This window comes from Scyliorhinus canicula, chromosome 13 (assembly GCF_902713615.1).
Source record: "Scyliorhinus canicula chromosome 13, sScyCan1.1, whole genome shotgun sequence".
Classification (NCBI taxonomy): domain Eukaryota; kingdom Metazoa; phylum Chordata; class Chondrichthyes; order Carcharhiniformes; family Scyliorhinidae; genus Scyliorhinus; species Scyliorhinus canicula.
The window spans coordinates 65,012,952-65,032,916 of NC_052158.1; the positions used below are offsets into that span (position 1 = coordinate 65,012,952).

Here is a 19,965-nt window from a genome sequence, read left to right on the forward strand (position 1 = left end):
ACGGTGTAAATTGCATTTGTGTTTGAAGCCTAACTGGTGTGTGCCATCTCAGCCCAGCTGACCTCTCGATAAGAGGGAGCCATAAGTGCACACTGAGTGAGCTTTGCACGCATGAAGTGGGAAACAGCCTGAGGGAGGCAGCTAAAGTGGGATTAAAACTTGGTAATTTAGAGCAGTGGGGTAATTCGGTGCAGAGTGGGAGGATGTGCTTTTTCCATTTTTGGTTTGGATTCTTTCTTCTTGCTTCATAACTGTCAACAAGCAGGGAGAATCCAGAGTGCATCCTGGGAAGGCAAGTGCTATAACGATCTACCTCGGGTATCTGCAGCGATAAGTGATCTTTGTCCTGAATTTTAAACAACTGTTCCCCGGCAAACAGGCCATTTAATATTCCCAATTCCACACACTTCAGATACCTCAACGCTTTATCTACCATCTCAGTCCCAAACACCAGTGCCCTCTGGTGTTTATATTCTTTCTCCAACAGCTGGCTGACGAAGGAGCCCACTACTCATCATTTCATGGCAAACATCTGCACCTGGTGCATCCTGTCCATATGAGCAAATAGGCAACCTTAGCGTTAAGGCCCAAGGATAGCAGCTCAGAGTGCAACAATTGCTCTGTACTCAACTGAAATAAGCTTTAAAAGAAAGTTTCAGTAGCATCATTCTCGTTATTTCCCCTCTGCTGTTTGTTTAGTTCTACTTTTGCCTGGATCAATGCCAGAAATGTTCAGCTGTCGACTTTGCTGAGGTTATGTAGTGCCAGCAGCTGATTTTGTTGATGATTTCCAGAATGTCTCTTTCTCTTTCTTTATTATTCAAGCTACGTTAAATCATTTCAAAAACAAACATCTCGAGCAGGTTCTTACATCGCATCGAGCCCATCACAGTGGTACAGATGGAGGCCAAATAAAAATATCAGCTTCTTTTAAACAATGAGTAGAATACAAACAAAGTATTGAACAATACTGATTAATGGCAATTAGGTTTAGTGATGAAATGGAAGATTGGATTCTCAACTTTTAGAGTACTCAAATTTATTTCACGAATTGAATAACTAGGTTAAACTGCAATGAAGCCAAGCCCAGGGAAACCATAGCGTTATTATAGCAAGTTCTCCTCACTTTTAGAGCGCCCTGAAGGTGTACCATTGTTTAAAAAAGAATTTGGAATTCCAAATGTTGATACATTTCCGATATTTAACTACAATTACACAAGCTTTTGAATATCACAAAACCTCAATTGAACAACTTGCAATGTTCTTAACAAAAAGGACTGTTTCGCTAAATTAAAAGAGGATTTGAAGCTCTGGACAGTCAACACAATAGCTACAAAATGATGTGATAACTGCATTTAAACAATGGGGAAATCTGGCAAAGAAGAATTGAAGTCCGTGAAGAAGTCTAAACTAAATCGAAGTATAAAAGTCATATTCAACAAACAAAATCACTGGCAATCAGAACAGTGGTGGAGTTTTGGCACAAGCCTCTTAGTTAGTACCATGTTTTTGGAACATTTCAACAATAGTTTGTTGTTTTTTACCACTTCTCAGTTCATGAATAGGAATTAACGCCGCAGAGTTAGCATCCATATAATTAAGTGGCCCCTGACGAAGAGTTCTTTGACTTTGTCCTGCCGGGTGCTGCCAGATTCTGCTTTTCTGTTTGGATGAAGAATCATCGGTGCGCACTCTTTGCTTTCTACCTCGTGCAGAATGGGTCGGCCGTGATCTCTGCAACTTTCCAGAAATTCGACCGCTATTTTGTGTTCGCACTGAGGTTTGGTTTTTAGCATACACCCCTTTCTCACAATTTATGGGAGCTGATTTATTGGTCCGAAGCAGATATCCGTCAGGCGATCCTCTCTTTCTGTCAACCGCTATGGTTTCCTTGTCAAGTTTCTTCTGTAAGCGTAAAGCTAGCAATCTGTCCTGCTCTTCCATTCTGAGATTTTCAGATTGTTTTTTCTCCCAGTCTGAGAGCTGCTCTTCATGGAAGATCTCATGGGATGGTTCAGTGCTTTCACAGGATTCATTGGGACAGACTTTTCTCTTTTTAACAGAAGAGCAGGTTTCTCCTTCTGCTTCAGAGGAGTTTAGTATTTTTCTTTTCACAACTGTTTCCAACTGAATGGGAGTTTGGTTTGCAAATTGGTGTTTTGTGCTTTGATCGTGGCTTGGTATTGGTTTTAATGCAATTTCCTCATCAGAATGTATTGCTGCACAGACTGTATTATCCAAACCAGAAAAGCTTGTACTGTTGTGTGCATAATCATCTAGCTCATGACCTAAAATTGACAGAGTTGCAAAACCCAACTGATCATCTTCACCGTTACTATTGATGGAATTTAACTTCAATTTGGAGAGTGGTACATCTTCCTTACACCTCTCTCTGCCCTTCCATACACCGCTGCAAACACCCACCATCTCGTTTTCATTGTCTCTTGCGCTGTGCTCACCAGTATAATCGCTTTCTTGCTGACAATTTATGATGGTTGTAGCAGGAGTTTCTTGGGCTAACTCTGACTGGGCTAAACTGCAGACTGGCTCCTGCTCCGTTCCATATTGAAAAGGAGAAATACTATCAGTTGAGTCACTGTTTGAAATTATGTCATCTTCATCAGTTGATTTGCTTTCCTGAATAAAAACAAAAGAACTTCAGAAGTTTACAAACCGTTCAAAAACCTTCAGAGTGAATAGAACAGATCATTTCAATGCAGTTGTACGCAAGAGATCTTTTGCTGGTCAGATGAATTCTCATTGGTTTTGTTTCTACATCTAACCTGAAGTTCACCATGAACTATAAAAATTGTTTTTGAAATAAATTGTAGTGATGTTGCTGCTGGAACATAGAGTTGAGGACACTCTAAATATTGTTACCCTGCTATTTTTATTATTCCCATTTAGGAAAAGCAACCCTTGTGGGCTACCCACCTTTTATTTTGCTATCTGGGGGCAGTTTCATTGGACTCCAATTGTAATTAGAGCACCTGCAGGACTGACTCCCCATCTTTACAAGAAGTGATGACCTTAAGCTTACAAGAATGTGGTCATATAACAGTTCATCAAGTAGACCGGGCACCTCTTTACACTCATAATGTGGTAATTTCTTTCTTACCTTTCAACATTTTTCATGGAAAGGATCCAGATATTTCAAAACATGATTCAAGTCAAGTGTTCCTCTGAAAAGAACTAATTTGTTAAGCGAGCCCCCTGCTGTACAAATGTAAGATCAGCATATTAACCACCTTTTAGCCTAAGTGGAAGTTGTTTGCTTCAGACACCTAACAATTCTGTAGCTTGTCTTTTTAGAGCCTTGTACTGTGTTTGGAGGATTTTGATCTCTTCATTGTACAGTCAGAAATAGACCAGCACAGAGACCAGAGAAGGATCTTCAGTTTTTGTAAAATGAGTTCCATTGGTAAAACAAAAAATGCTGCAGAGTAATTGCACTCCAGGATGGAAGGACAGAACGCAGAAACTATTACAGTAAGCAAACTCTCAAACATCAAGTAGCATCATGTTCTTTTTTCTCAGTCACAAAGTAAATATAACTTGTACCACTTGAAAGAAGCTGTTCTGATCATTTCCATTATTCTGTACAGTTGACTTGAGGGTAAATCAGCTTACAAATTGAATCACAACAAAAAACAAAGATTGACTGAGCTGTATGTAATGTAATGTAATGTAACCTTGAGATTGAAGAATAATTTATTGAAAAGTCAGATCTGGTTCAGATCTTAATGGAATTTCATTGTTACACTCTCTGGTTCCGCTAGCATATAAGTGGCTAGAAAGACAATTCATAACAATAGGGGGCTCAGATCTGAATTCACAAAATCCAACGAGATTTAATTTATTTATTTCATGCAATTTATTAATCATCCATAATTGTCTTAAAACTGTGGTGATGTACCTTCTTGAGCCCTGTACTTTGGCTGGTGAAGGTGTGAGGATGTGGAGCAAGGGTTAAGAGCCAGAATGAATGGGATACATTAGTGGAAAATCACAAGTGGAGGAGCTTGTTATTGAAGCCATTGAAGGAGAATGAACTTGGTGAGATAAGGGACTCATGACTATAAGCAGAATAGCCTTGAGAAACAAGGAGCATGGCCGGATGACAGGATATGAAATGTGGGAGCCGCTTGCAACTATAGCTAACACCTGCTCATTAAGCTAAGACTGCTACATACTCATGTGCCAATAGATAACCTCAAAGTCTGTAAAATCATGTATTGGAACTATGGCAGTAACAAATTTATGCTCTGTAATGGGGGCGAGTTCAAGTGAATGTAAGGGACAGCCCCCTATTAATACATATTAAAAAAGGATGTTTTGAGCAATACTTTGGCACTCTCCGAGGTGGTTCCCCGGAATATCTAGAGAGCGGCCACAATCGCAATAAAGAATATTCTGAAGTACGAACGTGTTCGAGGTTGTTTCCTCCGGACTGAGAGACAAGTGAATTAGAGACGCATTCACAGGTACACCTACAGTGCAGTTAGGGAGGGAGTTCCAGTACTTTGGCCCAGTGACAATGAAGGAACGGTGATATATTTTCAAGTAAGGATAATGTGTGGCTTTGAAGTGGTGTTAGCATGTGCCTTTGACAATGGAGGCTTGGTGAATTGCTGCATCCTGGAAATGGTAATCACTGCTGCCACTTTGTTGGAAAGCGAGTGTTTAAGGTGAAAGATGGAGTAATAATAAAGTGTCCTGGACATCGAACACTAATGTTGTTAGAGCTACAATCACTGTAGACTTCCCTGCCTCTGACCTGCTTTTGTGGCAACAGTATTCATATGGCTGGTCCAGTTAAGTTTCTGGCTAATGGTATTCCAAAATATGTTGATGGTGGGGGATTCAGCAATGGTAATGTCACTGAATATCAAGGAGGCCAGCTAGATTCTCTCTTGTTGGAGATGGCCATTGCCTGCCATTCGTGTGGCATGAAGTTAATTGCCACTATCAGTCCAAGCTGGAATATTGTCCGTACGGACACAGATTGTTTCAGTATCAGAGGAGTCATTAATGGTACTGAATATAGTTCAATCCAATTTCTGACCTTATGAAGGTCATTGATGAAGCAGCTGAAGATGGCCAGGCAAAAGACACTACCTGAGGAATTCTTGCAGTGATGCCCTGGGACTGAGATGCTTGACCTCCAGCATTTCAACCGTCTTCATTATGCTAGCCATGACTCCAATCAATGGTTTTCCTCCTGATTCCCACTGATTTCAGTTTTGCTAGGGTTCATTGATGCTTGGTCAAATACTGCCCCAATGTCAAGGGCAGTCTCTCTCACCAAGTTCAGCTCTTTGGTCTAGGTTTGAATCGGGGCTGTGAAGATATCAGGAGCGGGGTGGCTCTGGCAGAAATTAAACTAAGCACCAGTGACTAGGTTATTGTTGTGTAAATGTTGTTTGAAAGCACTACTGATGACACCTCGATTATGGTAGCGGGTATACTGATGGGTCAGTAATTAGTCAGATTGATTATGCCCTACTTTTCGTGGATAGGACATACCTGGGCAATTTTCCTCATTACTGGGTAAATTCAAGTGTTGTGGCTGCACTGGAATGCTTGGCTGGGAAGGCAGCTAGCTCTGGAGCACAAATCTTCAGTACTACTACTGGGATATTGTCACGAGGACCCATAGCCTTTGCTGATAACAGTAGAAAACTACAACAATTTTGGATCCACGTCAAACATGGGAATTTTCCCTTTCCTTTAAATTCAAATAGAGTATAACTTTTGCACACATGCAAATGTTAAAACTAAATTTTCTTAAAAACACTTACAGTAGCAGATACATCACCTCGCTGTCCACTTGTTTCAACTATTTGATACTTTCGTGAAGTAGGAGATAAGTACCTGTAAAGAAAGCTAATGTGAAATAACATTTCAAATAACTCTAGGGAAGTACTAGTTATAAAAATGGTAGCAATGTAAACCTAGCAGAATCAATGTCAGTATAAACAACCCATGGTACTTTCACCAAAGCAAGATTTCTGAAAACAAAACGTGGTCTACATGGAACGGACAACTTCAGGCATAAGCAACTTCATTAAGTACAAAGAAAAGTACAGCACAGGAACAGGCCATTTTGCCCTCCAAGCCTCCACCGACCATGCTGTCCGTCGAAACTAAAATCTTCTACACGTCCTGGGTCCGTATCCCTCTATTCCCAATATATTTGTCAAGAAGCCCCTTAAATGTTACTATCATCCCTGCTTCCACCACCTCCTCCTGCAGAGAGTTCCAGGCACCCACTACCCTCTGTGTAAAAAACTTACCTCGTATATCTCCTCTAAACCTTGCCCCTCGCACCATAAACCTATGCCCCCTAGTAATTGACCCCTCTACCCTGGGGAAAAAGTCTCTGACTATCCATTCTGTCTATGCGCCTCATAATTTTGTAGACCTCTATCAGGTCGCCCCTCAACCTCCTTTGTTCCAGTGAGAACAAACCGAGTTTATTCAACCTCGCCTCATAGCTAACGCCCTCCATACCAGGCAACATCCTGGTAAATCTCTTCTGCACCCTCTCTCAAGTTAGGCCTAATTGTACACAAGAATCTTCATTCAACACCTATTGAACAGGTGTCTTATATCTTCCACCATTCACCTTAAATTTATGTCCCCTTGTAATGGTTTGTTCCACCCGGGGAAAAAGTCTGACTGTCGACTCTATCTATTCCCCTGATCATCTTATAAACCTCTATCAAGTTGCCCCTCGTCCTTCTCCGTTCTAATGAGAAAAAGCCGAGCACCCTCAACTCTTACTCGTAAGACCTACTCTCCATTCCAGACATCCTGGTAAATCTCCTTTGCACCTTTTCCAAAGCTTACACATCCTTCCTAAAATGAGGCGACCAGAACTGCGCACACTACTCCAAATGTGGCCTTACCAAGGTTTTGTACAGCTGCATCATCACCTCACAGCTCTTAAATTCAATCCCTCTGCTAATGAACGCTAGCACACCATAGGCCTTCTTCACAGCTCTATCCACTTGAGTGGCAACTTTCAAAGATCTATGAACATAGACCCCAAAATCTCTCTGCTCCTCTACATTGCCAAGAACCCTACCGTTAACCCTGTATTCGGCATTCATATTTGTCCTTCCAAAATGGACCACCTCACACTTTTCAGGGTTAAACTCCATCTGCCACTTCTCAGACCAGCTCTGCATCCTATCTGTCTCTTTGCAGCCGACAACAGCCCTCCTCACTATCCACAACTCCACCAATCTTTGTATCGTCTGCAAATTTACTAGCCCACCCTTCAACTCCCTCATCCAAGTCATTAATGAAAATCACAAACAGCAGAGGACCCAGAACTGATCCCCCACGGGGCACCTTATAAAATGCCTTACTAAAATCCATCTACACCACATCAACTGCTTTACCTTCATCCAAGTGTTTGGTCACCTCCTCAAAGAATTCAATAAGACTTGTGAGGCAAGACTATCCCTAATCAAGCAGTGTCTTTCCAGATGCTTAGAAATCCTATCCCTCAGTACCCTTTCCATTACTTTGCCTACCACTGAAGTAAGACTAACTGGCCTGTAATTCCCAGGGTTATCCCGATTCCCTTTTTTGAACAGGGGCACGACATTCGTCACTCTCCAATCCCCCGGTACCACCCCTGTTGACAGTGAGGACGAAAAGATAATTGCCAATGGCTCTGCAATTTCATCACTTGCTTCCCATAGAATCCTTGGATATATCCTGTGAGGCCCGGAGGACTTGTCTATCCTCAAGTTTTTCAAAATGCCCAACACATATTCCTTCCAAACAAGTATCTTCTCGAGCTTACCAGTCTGTTTCACACTGTCCTCTCCAACAATATGGCCCCTCTCATTCGTCAATACTGAAGAAAAGTACTCGTTCAAGACCTCTCCTATCTCTTCTGACTCGATACACAATCTCCTGCTACTGTCCTAGATCAGACCCACCCTCTCTCTAGTCATTCTCATATTTCTCACATGAACAAAGATAACAAAGAAAATTACAGCACAGGAACAGGCCCTTCGGCCCTCCCGGCCTGCGCCGATCCAGATCCTTTATCTAAACCTGTCTCCTATTTTCCAAGGTCTACTTCCCTCTGTTCCCGCTCATTCATATACCTGTCTAGATGCTTCTTAAATGATGCTATCATGCCCGCCTCTACCACCTCCGCTGGTAAAGCGTTCCAGGCACCCACCACCCTCTGCGTAAAAAACTTTCCACGCACATCTCCCTTAAACATTCCCCCTCACTTTGAAATCGTGACTCCTTGTAACTGACACCCCCATTCTTGGGAAAAGCTTGTTGCTATCCACCCTGTCCATACCTCTCATAATTTTGTAGACCACAATCAGGTCCCCCCTCAACCTCCGTCTTTCCAACGAAAACAATCCTAATCTACTCAACCTTTCTTCATAGCTAGCATCTTCCATACCAGGCAACATCTTGGTGAACCTCCTCTGCACCCTCTCCAAGGCATCCACATCCTTCTGGTAATGTGGCAACCAGAACTGCACGCAGTATTCCAAATTTAGCCGAACCAAAGTCCTAAACAACTGTAACATGACCTGCCAACTCTCCAACTCTTGTACTTAATATCCCGTCCGATGAAGGCAAGCATGCTGTATGCCATCTTGACCACTATCAACCTGCGTTGCCACCTTCAGGGTACAATGGACCTGAACTCCCAGATCTCTCTGCACATCAATTTTCCCCAAGACCCTTCCATTGACCATATAGTCCGCTCTTGAATTTGATCTTCCAAAATGCATCACCTCGCATTTGTCTGGATTAAACTTCATCTGCCATTTCTCTGCCCAACTCTCCAATCTATCTATATTTTGTTGTATTCTCTGACAGTCCTCCTCACTATCTGCAACTCCACCAATCTTAGTATCATCTGCAAACTTGCTAATCAGACCACCTATACCATCCTCCAGGTCATTTATGTAGATCACAAACAAGAGTGGTCCGAGCACGGATCCCTGTGGAACACCACTAGTCACCCTTCTCCATTTTGAGACACTCCCTTCCACCACTACTCTCGGTCTCCTGTTGCCCAGCCAGTTCTTTATCCATCTAGCTAGTACACCCTGAACCCCATACGACTTCACTTTTTCCATCAATCTGCCATGGGAAATCTTATCAAACGCCTGACTAAAGTCCATGTATACGACAACTACAGCCCTTCCCTTATCAATTAACTTTGTCACTTCCTCAAAGAATTCTATTAGATTTGTAAGACATGACCTTCCCTGCACAAAACCATGCTGCCTATCACTGATAAATCTATTTTCTTCCAGATGTGAATAGATCCTCTCCCTCAGTATCTTCTCCAACAGTTTGCCTACCACTGACGTCAAGCTCACAGGTCTATAATTTCCTGGATTATCCCTGCTACCCTTCTTAAACAAAGGTACAACATTAGCAATTCTCCAGTCCTCCGGGACCTCACCCGTGCTCAAGGATGCTGCAAAGATATCTGTTAAGGCCCCAGCTATTTCGACCCTCGCTTCCCTCAGTAACCTGGGATAGATCCCATCCGGTCCTGGGGACTTATCCACCTTAATGTCTTCTAGAATACCCAAATCTTCCCCCTTCCGTATGACAACTTGACCAAGAGTATTTAAACATCCATCCCTAGCCTCAACATCCGTCTTGTCCCTCTCCTTTGTGAATTCCCTATTCCAGATGCAACGTACACATTAAGAATCTCACCCATTTCCTCTGAGTCCACGCATAAATTTCCTCTTTTGTCTTTAAGTGGGCCAATCCTTTCTCTAGTTACCCTCTTGCTCCTTACATACGAATAAAATGCTTTGTGATTTTCCTTAACCCTGTTAGCCAAAGATATTTCTTGACCCCTTTTAGCCCTCTTTATTGCGCGTTTGAGATTCGTCCTACTTTCCAGATATTCCTCCAAAGCTTCATCAGTTTTGAGTTGCCTCGATCCTATGTATGCTTCCTTTTTCATCTTAGCTAGTCTCACAATTTCACCCGTCATCCATGGCTCCCTAATCTTGCCATTTCTATCTCTCATTTTCACAGGAACATGTCTGTCCTGCACTCTAATCAACCTTTCCTTAAAAGACTCCCACATTTCAAATTTGGATTTACCCTTAAACAGCTGCTCCCAATCCACATTCCCGAGCTCCTGCCGAATTTTGTTATAGTTGGCCTTTCCCCAATTTAGCACTCTTCCTTTAGGACCACTCTCGTCTTTGTCCATGAGTATTCTAAAACTTATGGAATTGTGGTCGCTATTCCCAAAGTAATCACGGACTGAAACATCAACCACCTGGCCGGGATCATTCCCCAATACCAGGTCCAGTATGGCCCCTTCCAGAGTTGGACTATTTACATACTGCTCTAAAAAACTCTCCTGGATGCTCCTTACAAACTCTGCTCCATCTATGCCTCCAACACTACACGAATCCCATTCAATGTTGGGGAAGTTAAAATCTCCCATCACAACCACCCTATTGCTCCTACATTTTTCTATAATCTGTCTGCATATTTGTACTTCTACTTCATGCTCGCTTTTGGGAGGCCTGTAGTAAAGTCCCAACAATGTTACTGCACCCTTCCTATTTCTCAGCTCCACCCATATTGACTCAGTGCTCGAATCCTCCATCGTTCCCTCCTTAATCACAGCTGTGATATAATCTCTGACGAGTAATGCAACTCCTCCACCTCTTCTACCTCCCTCTCTATCCCTCCTGAAGCATCTATACCCTGGGATATTCAGTTGCCAGTCCTGCCCTTCCCTCAACCAAGTCTCAGTAATACCAATAACATCAGATTCCCAGGTACTGATTCAAGCCCCAAGTTCATCTGCCTTACCTGCTACACTTCTCACATTAAAACAAATGCACCTCAGACCACCTTTGCGTTCATCATCTCTTCCCTGTCTACTCTTCCCCTTAGTCACATTGAGTTTATTGTCTCGTACCTTACTGGCTTTAGTTGCTGCTTCTTTACTGACCTCTAACTTCCTAATCTGGTTTCCATCCCCCTGCCACATTAGTTTAAAACCTCCCCAACAGTGTTAGGAAAAGCACCCCCTCGGACATTGGTTCCAGTCCTGCCCAGGTGTAGACCATCCGGTTTGTAATGGTCCCACCGCCCCCAGAACCGGTTCCAATGTCTCAAAAATCTGAACCCCTCCCTCCTGCACCATCTCTCAAGCCACGTATTCATTCTGACTATTCTTGAATTTCTACTCGGACTGTCCCATGGCACTGGTAGCAATCCTGAGATTACTACCTTTGAGGTCCTACTTTTTAAACTTATCTCCTAACTCTCTAAATTCTGATTGTAGGCCCTCATCCCTTTTTTTACCTATATCGTTGGTGCCTATATGCACCACGACAACTGGCTGTTCACCCTCCCCCTTCAGTATGTCCTGCAGCCGATCGGAGACATCCCTGACCCGAGCACCCGGGAGGCAACATACCATTTGGGAGTCTCGTTTTCGACTACAGAAACGCCTGTCTACTCCCCTTACAATTGAATCCCCTATGACTATAGCCCTGCCAGTCTTTTTCCCGCCCTTCTGTGCAGCAGAGCTAGCCACGGTGCCATGCGCCTGGCTACTACTGCCTTCCCCTGGTGAGACATCTCCCCCAACAGTATCCAAAACGGTATACCTGTTTCAAAGGGAGATGACCGCAGGCCTTGGGGTTTTCCTTGATTCTACCAGCCAAAGATTTTTTATGCCCTCTCTTAGCTCTCCTATTCCCTTTCTTCAGTTCCCTCCTGGCTGTCTTGTATCCCTCAAGCGCCCTGTCTGAACCTCGCTTCCTCAGCCTTACACAAGTATCCTTCTTCCTCTTAACAAGACATTCAACCTCTCGTCAATCATGGTTCCCTCACTCAACCATCTCTTCCCTGCCTGACAGGGACATACATATCAAAGACACGTAGTATCTGTTCCCTGAATAAGTTCCACGTATCAATTGTGTCTTTCCCTGACAGCCTATGTTCCCAACTTATACATTTCAGTTCTTGTCTGACAGCATTGTATTTACCCTTCCCTCAATAGTAAACCTTGCCTTGTTACACGCACCTATCCCTCTCCATTGCGAAAGTGAAAGTCACAGAATTGTGGTCACTATCTTCAAAATGCTCCCCCACTAACAAATCTATCACTTGCCCTGGTTCATTACCAAGTACCAAACCCAATATGGCCTCCCCTCTGGTCGGACAATCTACATACTGTGTTTGAAAAGCTTCCTGGACACACTGCACAAACACCACCCCATCCAAAGTATTTGATCTAAAGAGTTTCCACTCAATATTTAGGCTGTTGATGTCACCCATGACAACTACCCTGTGACTTCTGCACCGTTCCAAAATCTGTTTCCCAATCTGTTCCTCCACATCTCTGCTGCTGCTGTTGGGGGGGGGGGAGGGGGGGGGGGGGGGGGGGGAAGAGCTATAGAAAACTCCCAACAAGGTGACTGCTCCTTTCCTATTTCTGACTTCAACCCGTACTACCTCAGTAGGCAGATCCTGCTCGAACTGCCTTTCTGCAGCTGTTATACTATCTTTAATTAATAATGCGACCCCCCCACCTCTTTTACCATCCTCCCTAATCTTATTGAAACATCTATAACGAGGAACCTCCACAACCATTTCTGCCCCTCTTCTATCCAAGTTTCCATGATGGCCACCACATCGTACCTATCCATGCCTGAAGTTCACCCACCTTATTCCTGATGCTTCTTGCGTTGAAGTATAAACACTTCAACCCATCTTCGTGCCTGCAAGTACTCTCCTTTGTCAGTGTTACCTTCCTCACTGCCTCACTACACGCTTTGACATCCTGAACATTGGCTACCTTATTTGCTGGACTACAAGTCCGGTTCCCATTCCCCTGTCAACTTAGTTTAAACCGTCCCGAAGAGTACTGGAAAACCTCCCTCCCAGGATATTGGTGCCCCTCTGGTTCGGATGCAACCCATCCTGCTTGTACAGATCCCACCTTCTCCAGAATGCGCTCCAATTATCAAAATACCTGAAGCCCTCCCTCCTACACCATTCCTGCAGCCACGTTTTCAACTCCCTATTCCTAGCCTCACTATCACGTGGCACCGGCAACAAACCAGAGATGACAACTCTGTCTGTCCTGGCTTTTAACTTCCAGCCTAACTCCCTAAACTCGTTTATTACATCCACACCCCTTTTCCTACCTACGTCGTTGCTACCAATCTGCACCACAACTTCTGGCTGCTCCCCCTCAAGGATCCTGAAGACACAATCCGAGACTTCCCTGCCCCGGCACCCGGGAGGCAACATACCTTCCGGGAGTCTCGCTCGCGATCACAGAATCTCCTATCTATTCCCCTAACCATTGAGCCTCATCACTATTGCTTTTCTATTCTCCCCCCTTCCCTTCTGAGCCCCGGAGCCAGACTCAGTACCAGAGACCTGGCCGCTAGGGCCTTTCCCCGCACCCCCCCCCCCCCCCCCCCCCCCACCCCAACAGCATCCAAAACAGTATTCTTGTTTTGAAGGGGAACGTCCACAAGGGATCCCTGCACTGTCTGCCCGTTCGTTTTCTTTCCCTGACTGTAGCCCAGCTACTCTTGTCCTGTACCTTGGGTGTGGCTACCTCCCTGTAACTCTTGTCTATTACCCCCTCTGCCTCCCGGATGATCTGAAGTTCATCCAGCTCCAGTTCCCTAACACGGTCTCTGAGGAGATGGAGTTGGGTTCACTTCCCGCAGGTAGTCAGCGGCGACACTGGTGGTATCCCTCACCTCCCACATCCTACAGGAGCATGCAACTGCCCTAGCCTCCATCCCCTCTTACATTACAGAATAGAGCTGCACTGTGGACCAATTGGAACTCCGCCTTCTGACTCTGCTCCCAGTCAGCTGTACTCTCGGTAAACTCCCGGCTCCCTTCTCTTTGAGGAAATGTAGGAAATGAAATGAAAGGAGCACCTTACTCCCTCCTCACCTAACTGTCAGTCACCAAACTCTCACTATAGCACTCAAATTCAGCACTCAGTGCAAACAAAGTCTGCACTGTAACTAGCTCCGATTTATAGTGACTCTAGCCTCTGAAAACTGGCCTATTCCAATTAACTAATTAACAAGCTCCAGCTGCAAGTAGTTACAAGTAGAACCTTTGTTTAAAGCTGATTGAAAATTCACCTTCTTCTCAACCGAACAGCAACTTTTAAGCTAATTAACTAAATAAAAGACTATACTTTAGATACAAATAAAAAAATAAACCCTTAATATCCCTCAGTCACCAAACTCTCACTATAGCACTCAGTGCAAACTCAGTTATGTGCAACCAGGAGTCCTGTTTGTTTAGAGCCTTTCATGACCGCTAGATGTCCAAAGTGAGTTGCAGCCAATTAAATATTTTATAACAATGGCAACATTTCAAAATGTAGGAAATGTGAACACAGAAAATACAGCACAGAATAGGCCCTTCGGCTCACGATGTTGTGCCGAACTTTTGTCCTTGATTAAGAACAAAATAATCTACACCCCAGCATTCTACCGTAATCCATGTACCTATCCAGTAGCCGCTTGAAGTTCCCCAATGTTTCCAACTCAACTATTTCCACAGGCAGTGCATTCCATGCCCCCACTACTTAGAACATAGAACAGTACAGCACAGAACAGGCCCTTGATGTTGTGCCGAGCAATGATCACCCTACTCAAACCCACGTATCCACCCTATACCCGTAACCCAACAACACCCGCCTTAACCTTACTTATTAGGACACTACAGGCAATTTAGCATGGCCAATCCACCTAACCCGCATATCTTTGGACTGTGGGAGGAAACCGGAGCACCCGGAGGAAACCCACGCACACACGGGGAGGACGTGCAGACTCCGCACAGACTCTCTGGGTAAAGAACCTACCTCTGACATCCCACCATTCACCTTAAATTTATGTCCCCTTGTAATGGTTTGTTCCACCCGGGGAAAAAGTCTGACTGTCTACTCTATCTATTCCCCGATCATCTTATAAACCTCTATCAAGTTGCCCCTCGTCCTTCTCCGTTCTAATGAGAAAAGGCCGAGCACCCTCAACCTTTACTCGCAAGACCTACTCTCCATTCCAGACATCCTGGTAAATCTCCTTTGCACCTTTTCCAAAGCTTACATATCCTTCCTAAAATGAGGCGACCAGAACTGCACACAGTGCTCCAAAGCAAGTGATAACCACTGTTCTACCGTGCCGCCCATGTTTTGGCCTCAACTACTTTCCATGGTCATGAATTATACAGATGCACCACTCTTGAGTGAAGAGAATTCTCCTCACCTCAGCCCTTATCCACAAACTATAACTCCTAGTTCTTGACTCCTTCACATTGGGAACATTCTTTCTGAATCTACCCTGTCTAATCCTGTTAGAATTTAATAAGTTTCTGTGAGATCCCCACTCACTCTTCCAAACTCCTGGTCAACTCTGCTAGTTACATCCACGAAGAATTCCAGTAGATTTGTCAAGTATGATTTCCCCTTTTGTAAATCCATGCTGACTTTGTCTTATTATACCGCTGCTTTCCAAATGTGCTATAGAATCCTTGATAATGGACTCGAGCAACTTCCCCACTACCGATGTTAGGCTCACTGGTCTATAATTCCCTGACTTCTCTCTACCTCCCTTTTTGAACAGCGGGCTTACATTAGCTACTCTCCAATGCGTTGGAACCATTCTGAAGAATTTTGGAAAATGACCACCAATGGATCCAAGGCCACTTCCTTAAGTACCCTGGGATGAAGATTATCAAGCCCTCGAGATTTATCAGCCCTTAATGACATTGTGGTTAGCATAGCGCCAGGGACACCAATTCGATTCCGACCTGTGTGGAGTTTGCATATTCTTCCAGTGTCTGCGTCGGTTTCCTTCCACAGTCCAAAGATGTGCAGGTTCGGTGGATTGGTCATGCTAAATTACCCCTCAGGGTGGGGTTGCAGGAATAGGGTGGCGTTTCTCGACGGCGTCAACACGGCCCCAGGATCAGCAATTCTAGCCCCTCCAGGGGGCCAACAGGACGCTGGAGCAGTTCATGCCGCTCCAGCTGCTGATCCGGCCGTGGAATGGGTGCCGATGGGTCCGGCGTGAACCCGCGCATGCACCGGCCCCGAGCCAATATGTTGCGCAGGAGTACAGGCACCGGCACGGAAGAAAGGAGGCCGGGGGGGGGGGGGGGGGGGGGGGGGGGGGACAGAGAGGCTGGCCCGCCGATTGGTGGGTCCCGATCGCAGGCCAGATCAGAGACGCGCCCCCCCCCCCACCCCCGGGAGAATCCCGCCGTGTTTCTCTGAACTTCTGCTACATTATTCAGATCTTACTTTGTGAAGACAGAAGCAAAGTACAAACTAGTTCCTCAGCCATTTCTTTGTTCCCCGTTATGAATCTCACCCGTTTCTGTCTGTAAGGGGCCTTCATTCATTTTTGTCCATCTTTTTCTCTTTACATACCTATAGAAATGTTTAGTCAGTTTATATTTTCCTCATTAGGGCAGCACGGTGGCACAGTGGGTTAGCACTGTGACCTCACGGCGCCAAGGTCCCAGGTTCGATTCCGGCTCTGGGTCACTGTCCGTGTGGAGTTTGCACATTCTCCCCGTGTTTGCGTGGGTTTCACCCCCACAACCCAAAAATGTGCACGCTAGGTGGATTGGCCACGCTAAAATTGCCCCTTAATTGGAAAAAATGAATTGGGTGCTCTAAATTTATTTTAAAATAAATAAATATTTTCCTCATTAGCTTACTTCCATATTCTATTTTCCCTTTCTTAATCAATCCCTTGGTCCGCCTTTGCTAAACTTTAAACTGAATGCCCACGGGTCACGAATGCCCAAGAGTCTCTCACAAATAGAGTGTCAACTGATAGAACCAAGTTTTGATACTCGAGGGGTTTCTTGAAAGCCTACAATCAAGAACCATGTTTTAATCAGGAAAGCTAGTTACCTTAGTAAAGGATACTGACTGCAAGAACAAAGTTTCTGATCTGTTCTGTTTCAAAACTGAGAAGTGTGTGTATTCAATCTGATTTGATCTTACAAAAGGTATGCACCTGATACCAGAATGCCACTCGTAGTCATAGAAACAGCCAGAGGGAAGCCCTGCTAGACAGAGATTAGTCAGGTTTCAATGTCCTCAGACACTGTCTGTGGGGAGTCTGCACATCCTCCCAGTGTGTGCGCGAGTTTCCTCTGGGTGCTCCGGTTTCCTCCCACAGTCCAAAGATGTGCAGGTTAGGTAGATTGGCCATGATAAATTGCCCTTAGTGTCCAGAATTGCCCTTAGTGTTGGGTGGGGTTACTGGGTTATGGGGATAGGGTGGAGGTGTTGACCTTGGGTAGGGTGCTCTTTCCAAGAGCCGGTGCAGACTCGATGGGCCGAATGGCCTCCTTCTGCACTGTAAAGTATTTTTTTAAAAACCATTAAAAGATGCACACAGAGGTACAAACTTGAATAAAATGAGGTCATAATGCAGCAAATTCCATCCAATCTATACTGATAACTTTATCAGCTAATTGACAGACATCCAGCTGGGCAAACCAAAGACAAGGTCTTCCGAGCAAAGAGCCAATTAGAGACAAAGCAAGGGTTAACCCAAAGATAAGCATCTCCCTAAAAGAGGAGCCCAGTAAGTTAGCTTTTGTTCCAACCATCTCTCTCTCTCTCTAAGCCTGCCCTTGACCTATGCTCCTTTACTCTGCCATGTTCTTTCTTCTTTAAATCACTTCTATGTATCTTCTAAGTTTATTACGTTTGGTACTGACAAGTTGGCCGAATTGTTTTATTGAAGTATAAGAAATCGTCAGCCGCACTGCCCAACATTAAAGTCAAAAGTGAACTTTTACCATCGCACAGAATCGGTCCTTTTATTTTTATTATAAATTTAGATTACCCAATTATTTTTTCCAATTAAGGGGCAATTTAGCGTGGCCAATCCACCTACTCTGCACATTTTTGGGTTGTGGGGGCGAAACCCACGCAGACACGGGGAGAATGTGCAAACTCCACACGGACAGTGACCCAGAGCCGGAATTGAACCTGGGACCTCAGCGCCGTGAGGCGGTTGCGCTAACCACTAGGCCACCGTGCTGCCCTAATCGGTCCTTTTATTGAGAGAAAACACAAGGATTCATCAGTATCAGGATTCCATCACCAACTAAATCTTTCTCATTGCATAATACCCAGTCCAAGATGATCTGTTCACTTATTGGTTTGAATGTCGTTGGCTAGGTCAGCATTTATTGCCCCCCAAAATTTCCCTTGATCCGGTGAGCCACCTCTTGAACTGCTGCAGTCCATGCAGTGTAGGTACACTCGTAGTGCTGTTAGGGAGGCAGTTCCAAGATTTTGACCCAACAAGTGACAGACTGGCGATACAGTTCCAAGCCAGATGGGGAGCTTGCACCTGGTGGGATTCCCATGTATCTGCTGCCCATGTCCTAAGTGGTAGAGATTGTGCACTTGGAATGTGCTGTCAAACCTCCATGTGTGGCTGTTGTTGCCAGGCGGGTGGAATACAAGAATAAGGAAGGCGTGCTACAATTATCAAAATTTCACCTGGAGTGGTTCTTTTTGTCACCGTTTTAATGAAGGGATATAGAACATAGAACATACAATGCAGAAGGAGGCCATTCGGCCCATCAAGTCTGCACCGAACCAGTCAAGCCCTCACTTCCACCCTCTCCCCATAACCCAATAACCCCACCTAACCTTTTATGGTCACTAAGGGCAATTTATCATGGCCAATCCACCTAACCTGCACGTCTTTGGACTGTGGGAGGAAACCCACGCAGACATGGGAGAACGTGCAGACTCCGCACAGACAGTGACCCAGCAGGGAATCAAATCTGGGACCCTGGCGCTGTGAAGCCACAGTGCTAATCACGTGTGCTACAGTTCTGCCCATATACTTACATTAGAGGCAGAAAGCTCACTAGACAGGTTCCTAGGCTGAGGGAGACGGAGAAATATTCACAGGGTGGTGAATTGTTGGAATGGTCCACCAAAGGCGGCTGTGGATACTTCATTGTTGAGTACATTTATGGTTGAGATTACACCTGTACAGATTTTTGGTCTCTCAGATAATAAGTGAGCACGAAGTGCAAATGCAAGGTGCAGTTGAGGCAAGAGATCAGCCATGATCAGACTGAATGGTGGAGCAGAAACAAGAAGCTGGATGGTCTACTCATGCTTCTATCTTCTAAGTTCTTATCTTTACATTTGCTAAATCCTTTATGGATGCTGCTGCAATAGTACTGCGATTAGAAACCTTTGTAGAATATGGCCCTTAATTTCCATGTCAGCTCTTCCCAGGATGGTCCAACAGCGAAACACAAGTTTTGTTACGCATTTTCTCTCACGGTTACATGCTCTACATAACATTACATAACAAAGTCCATTACAAAGAATAGACTACATATTGGGGTAGCAGAGCACTCCATACAATTGTTTCCATGAAGCTATTCTTTAATCTACCTGGTTCCTCTGATCCTACTCTCTTAGCAGCCAATTTGCACACAGCAAGCTCCCACACCTGGCAAAATAATAATGACCTGTGATGTTGCCCAAGGGATTAAAAACTGAGAATATACTAGTGATAATTCCCCTTGTTACTCTACAAAATAGTACGATGTGATATTGTCCATGCATCCAAGTGGGCAGACGAGGCTTCAGTTTAACATTTCATTCAAAAGATGCCACTTACAAACAGCGCAGCAGTCACTCAGTACTGCACTGGAGCTTCAGCCTCGGTGGCTGCACTCAGGGGATCCTGGGACAGAACTTGAACCCAGAGTCGGAGATGAGAGTGTTACCAATTGAACCTTTGCTAACATCGCAGAAACTGAGATTGTTCTCTTTATTTAAAAAAAAGTGTTCAAAATCACAAATGGTTGAGTGTAAATAAGCAGTAGATGTTTGCAGTGACAAAAGGATTGCTCACTAAAGGTCAC

The 19,965-nt window shown here is 44.6% G+C and overlaps 1 protein-coding gene across 3 annotated transcripts in view; it reads right to left on the bottom strand.

Annotated features, from left to right (window-relative positions):
* Nucleotides 1-796: 796 nt before the first annotated feature.
* rnf168 (ring finger protein 168) overlaps nt 797-19,965 on the bottom strand; it is a 51,034-nt gene continuing 31,865 nt past the window's right edge. For 2 of the 3 annotated variants that reach the window (XM_038815112.1, XM_038815111.1), the window contains 2 exons: nt 5,802-5,874; nt 797-2,637 (listed from right to left, as the gene is read on the bottom strand). In XM_038815112.1, coding sequence (XP_038671040.1) covers nt 1,492-2,637; nt 5,802-5,874 — 1,219 coding nt within the window. In that variant the 3' untranslated portion in view covers nt 797-1,491. The remainder of the gene's footprint in view (nt 2,638-5,801; nt 5,875-19,965) is intronic. The other variant, XM_038815113.1, reaches the window with a different exon arrangement.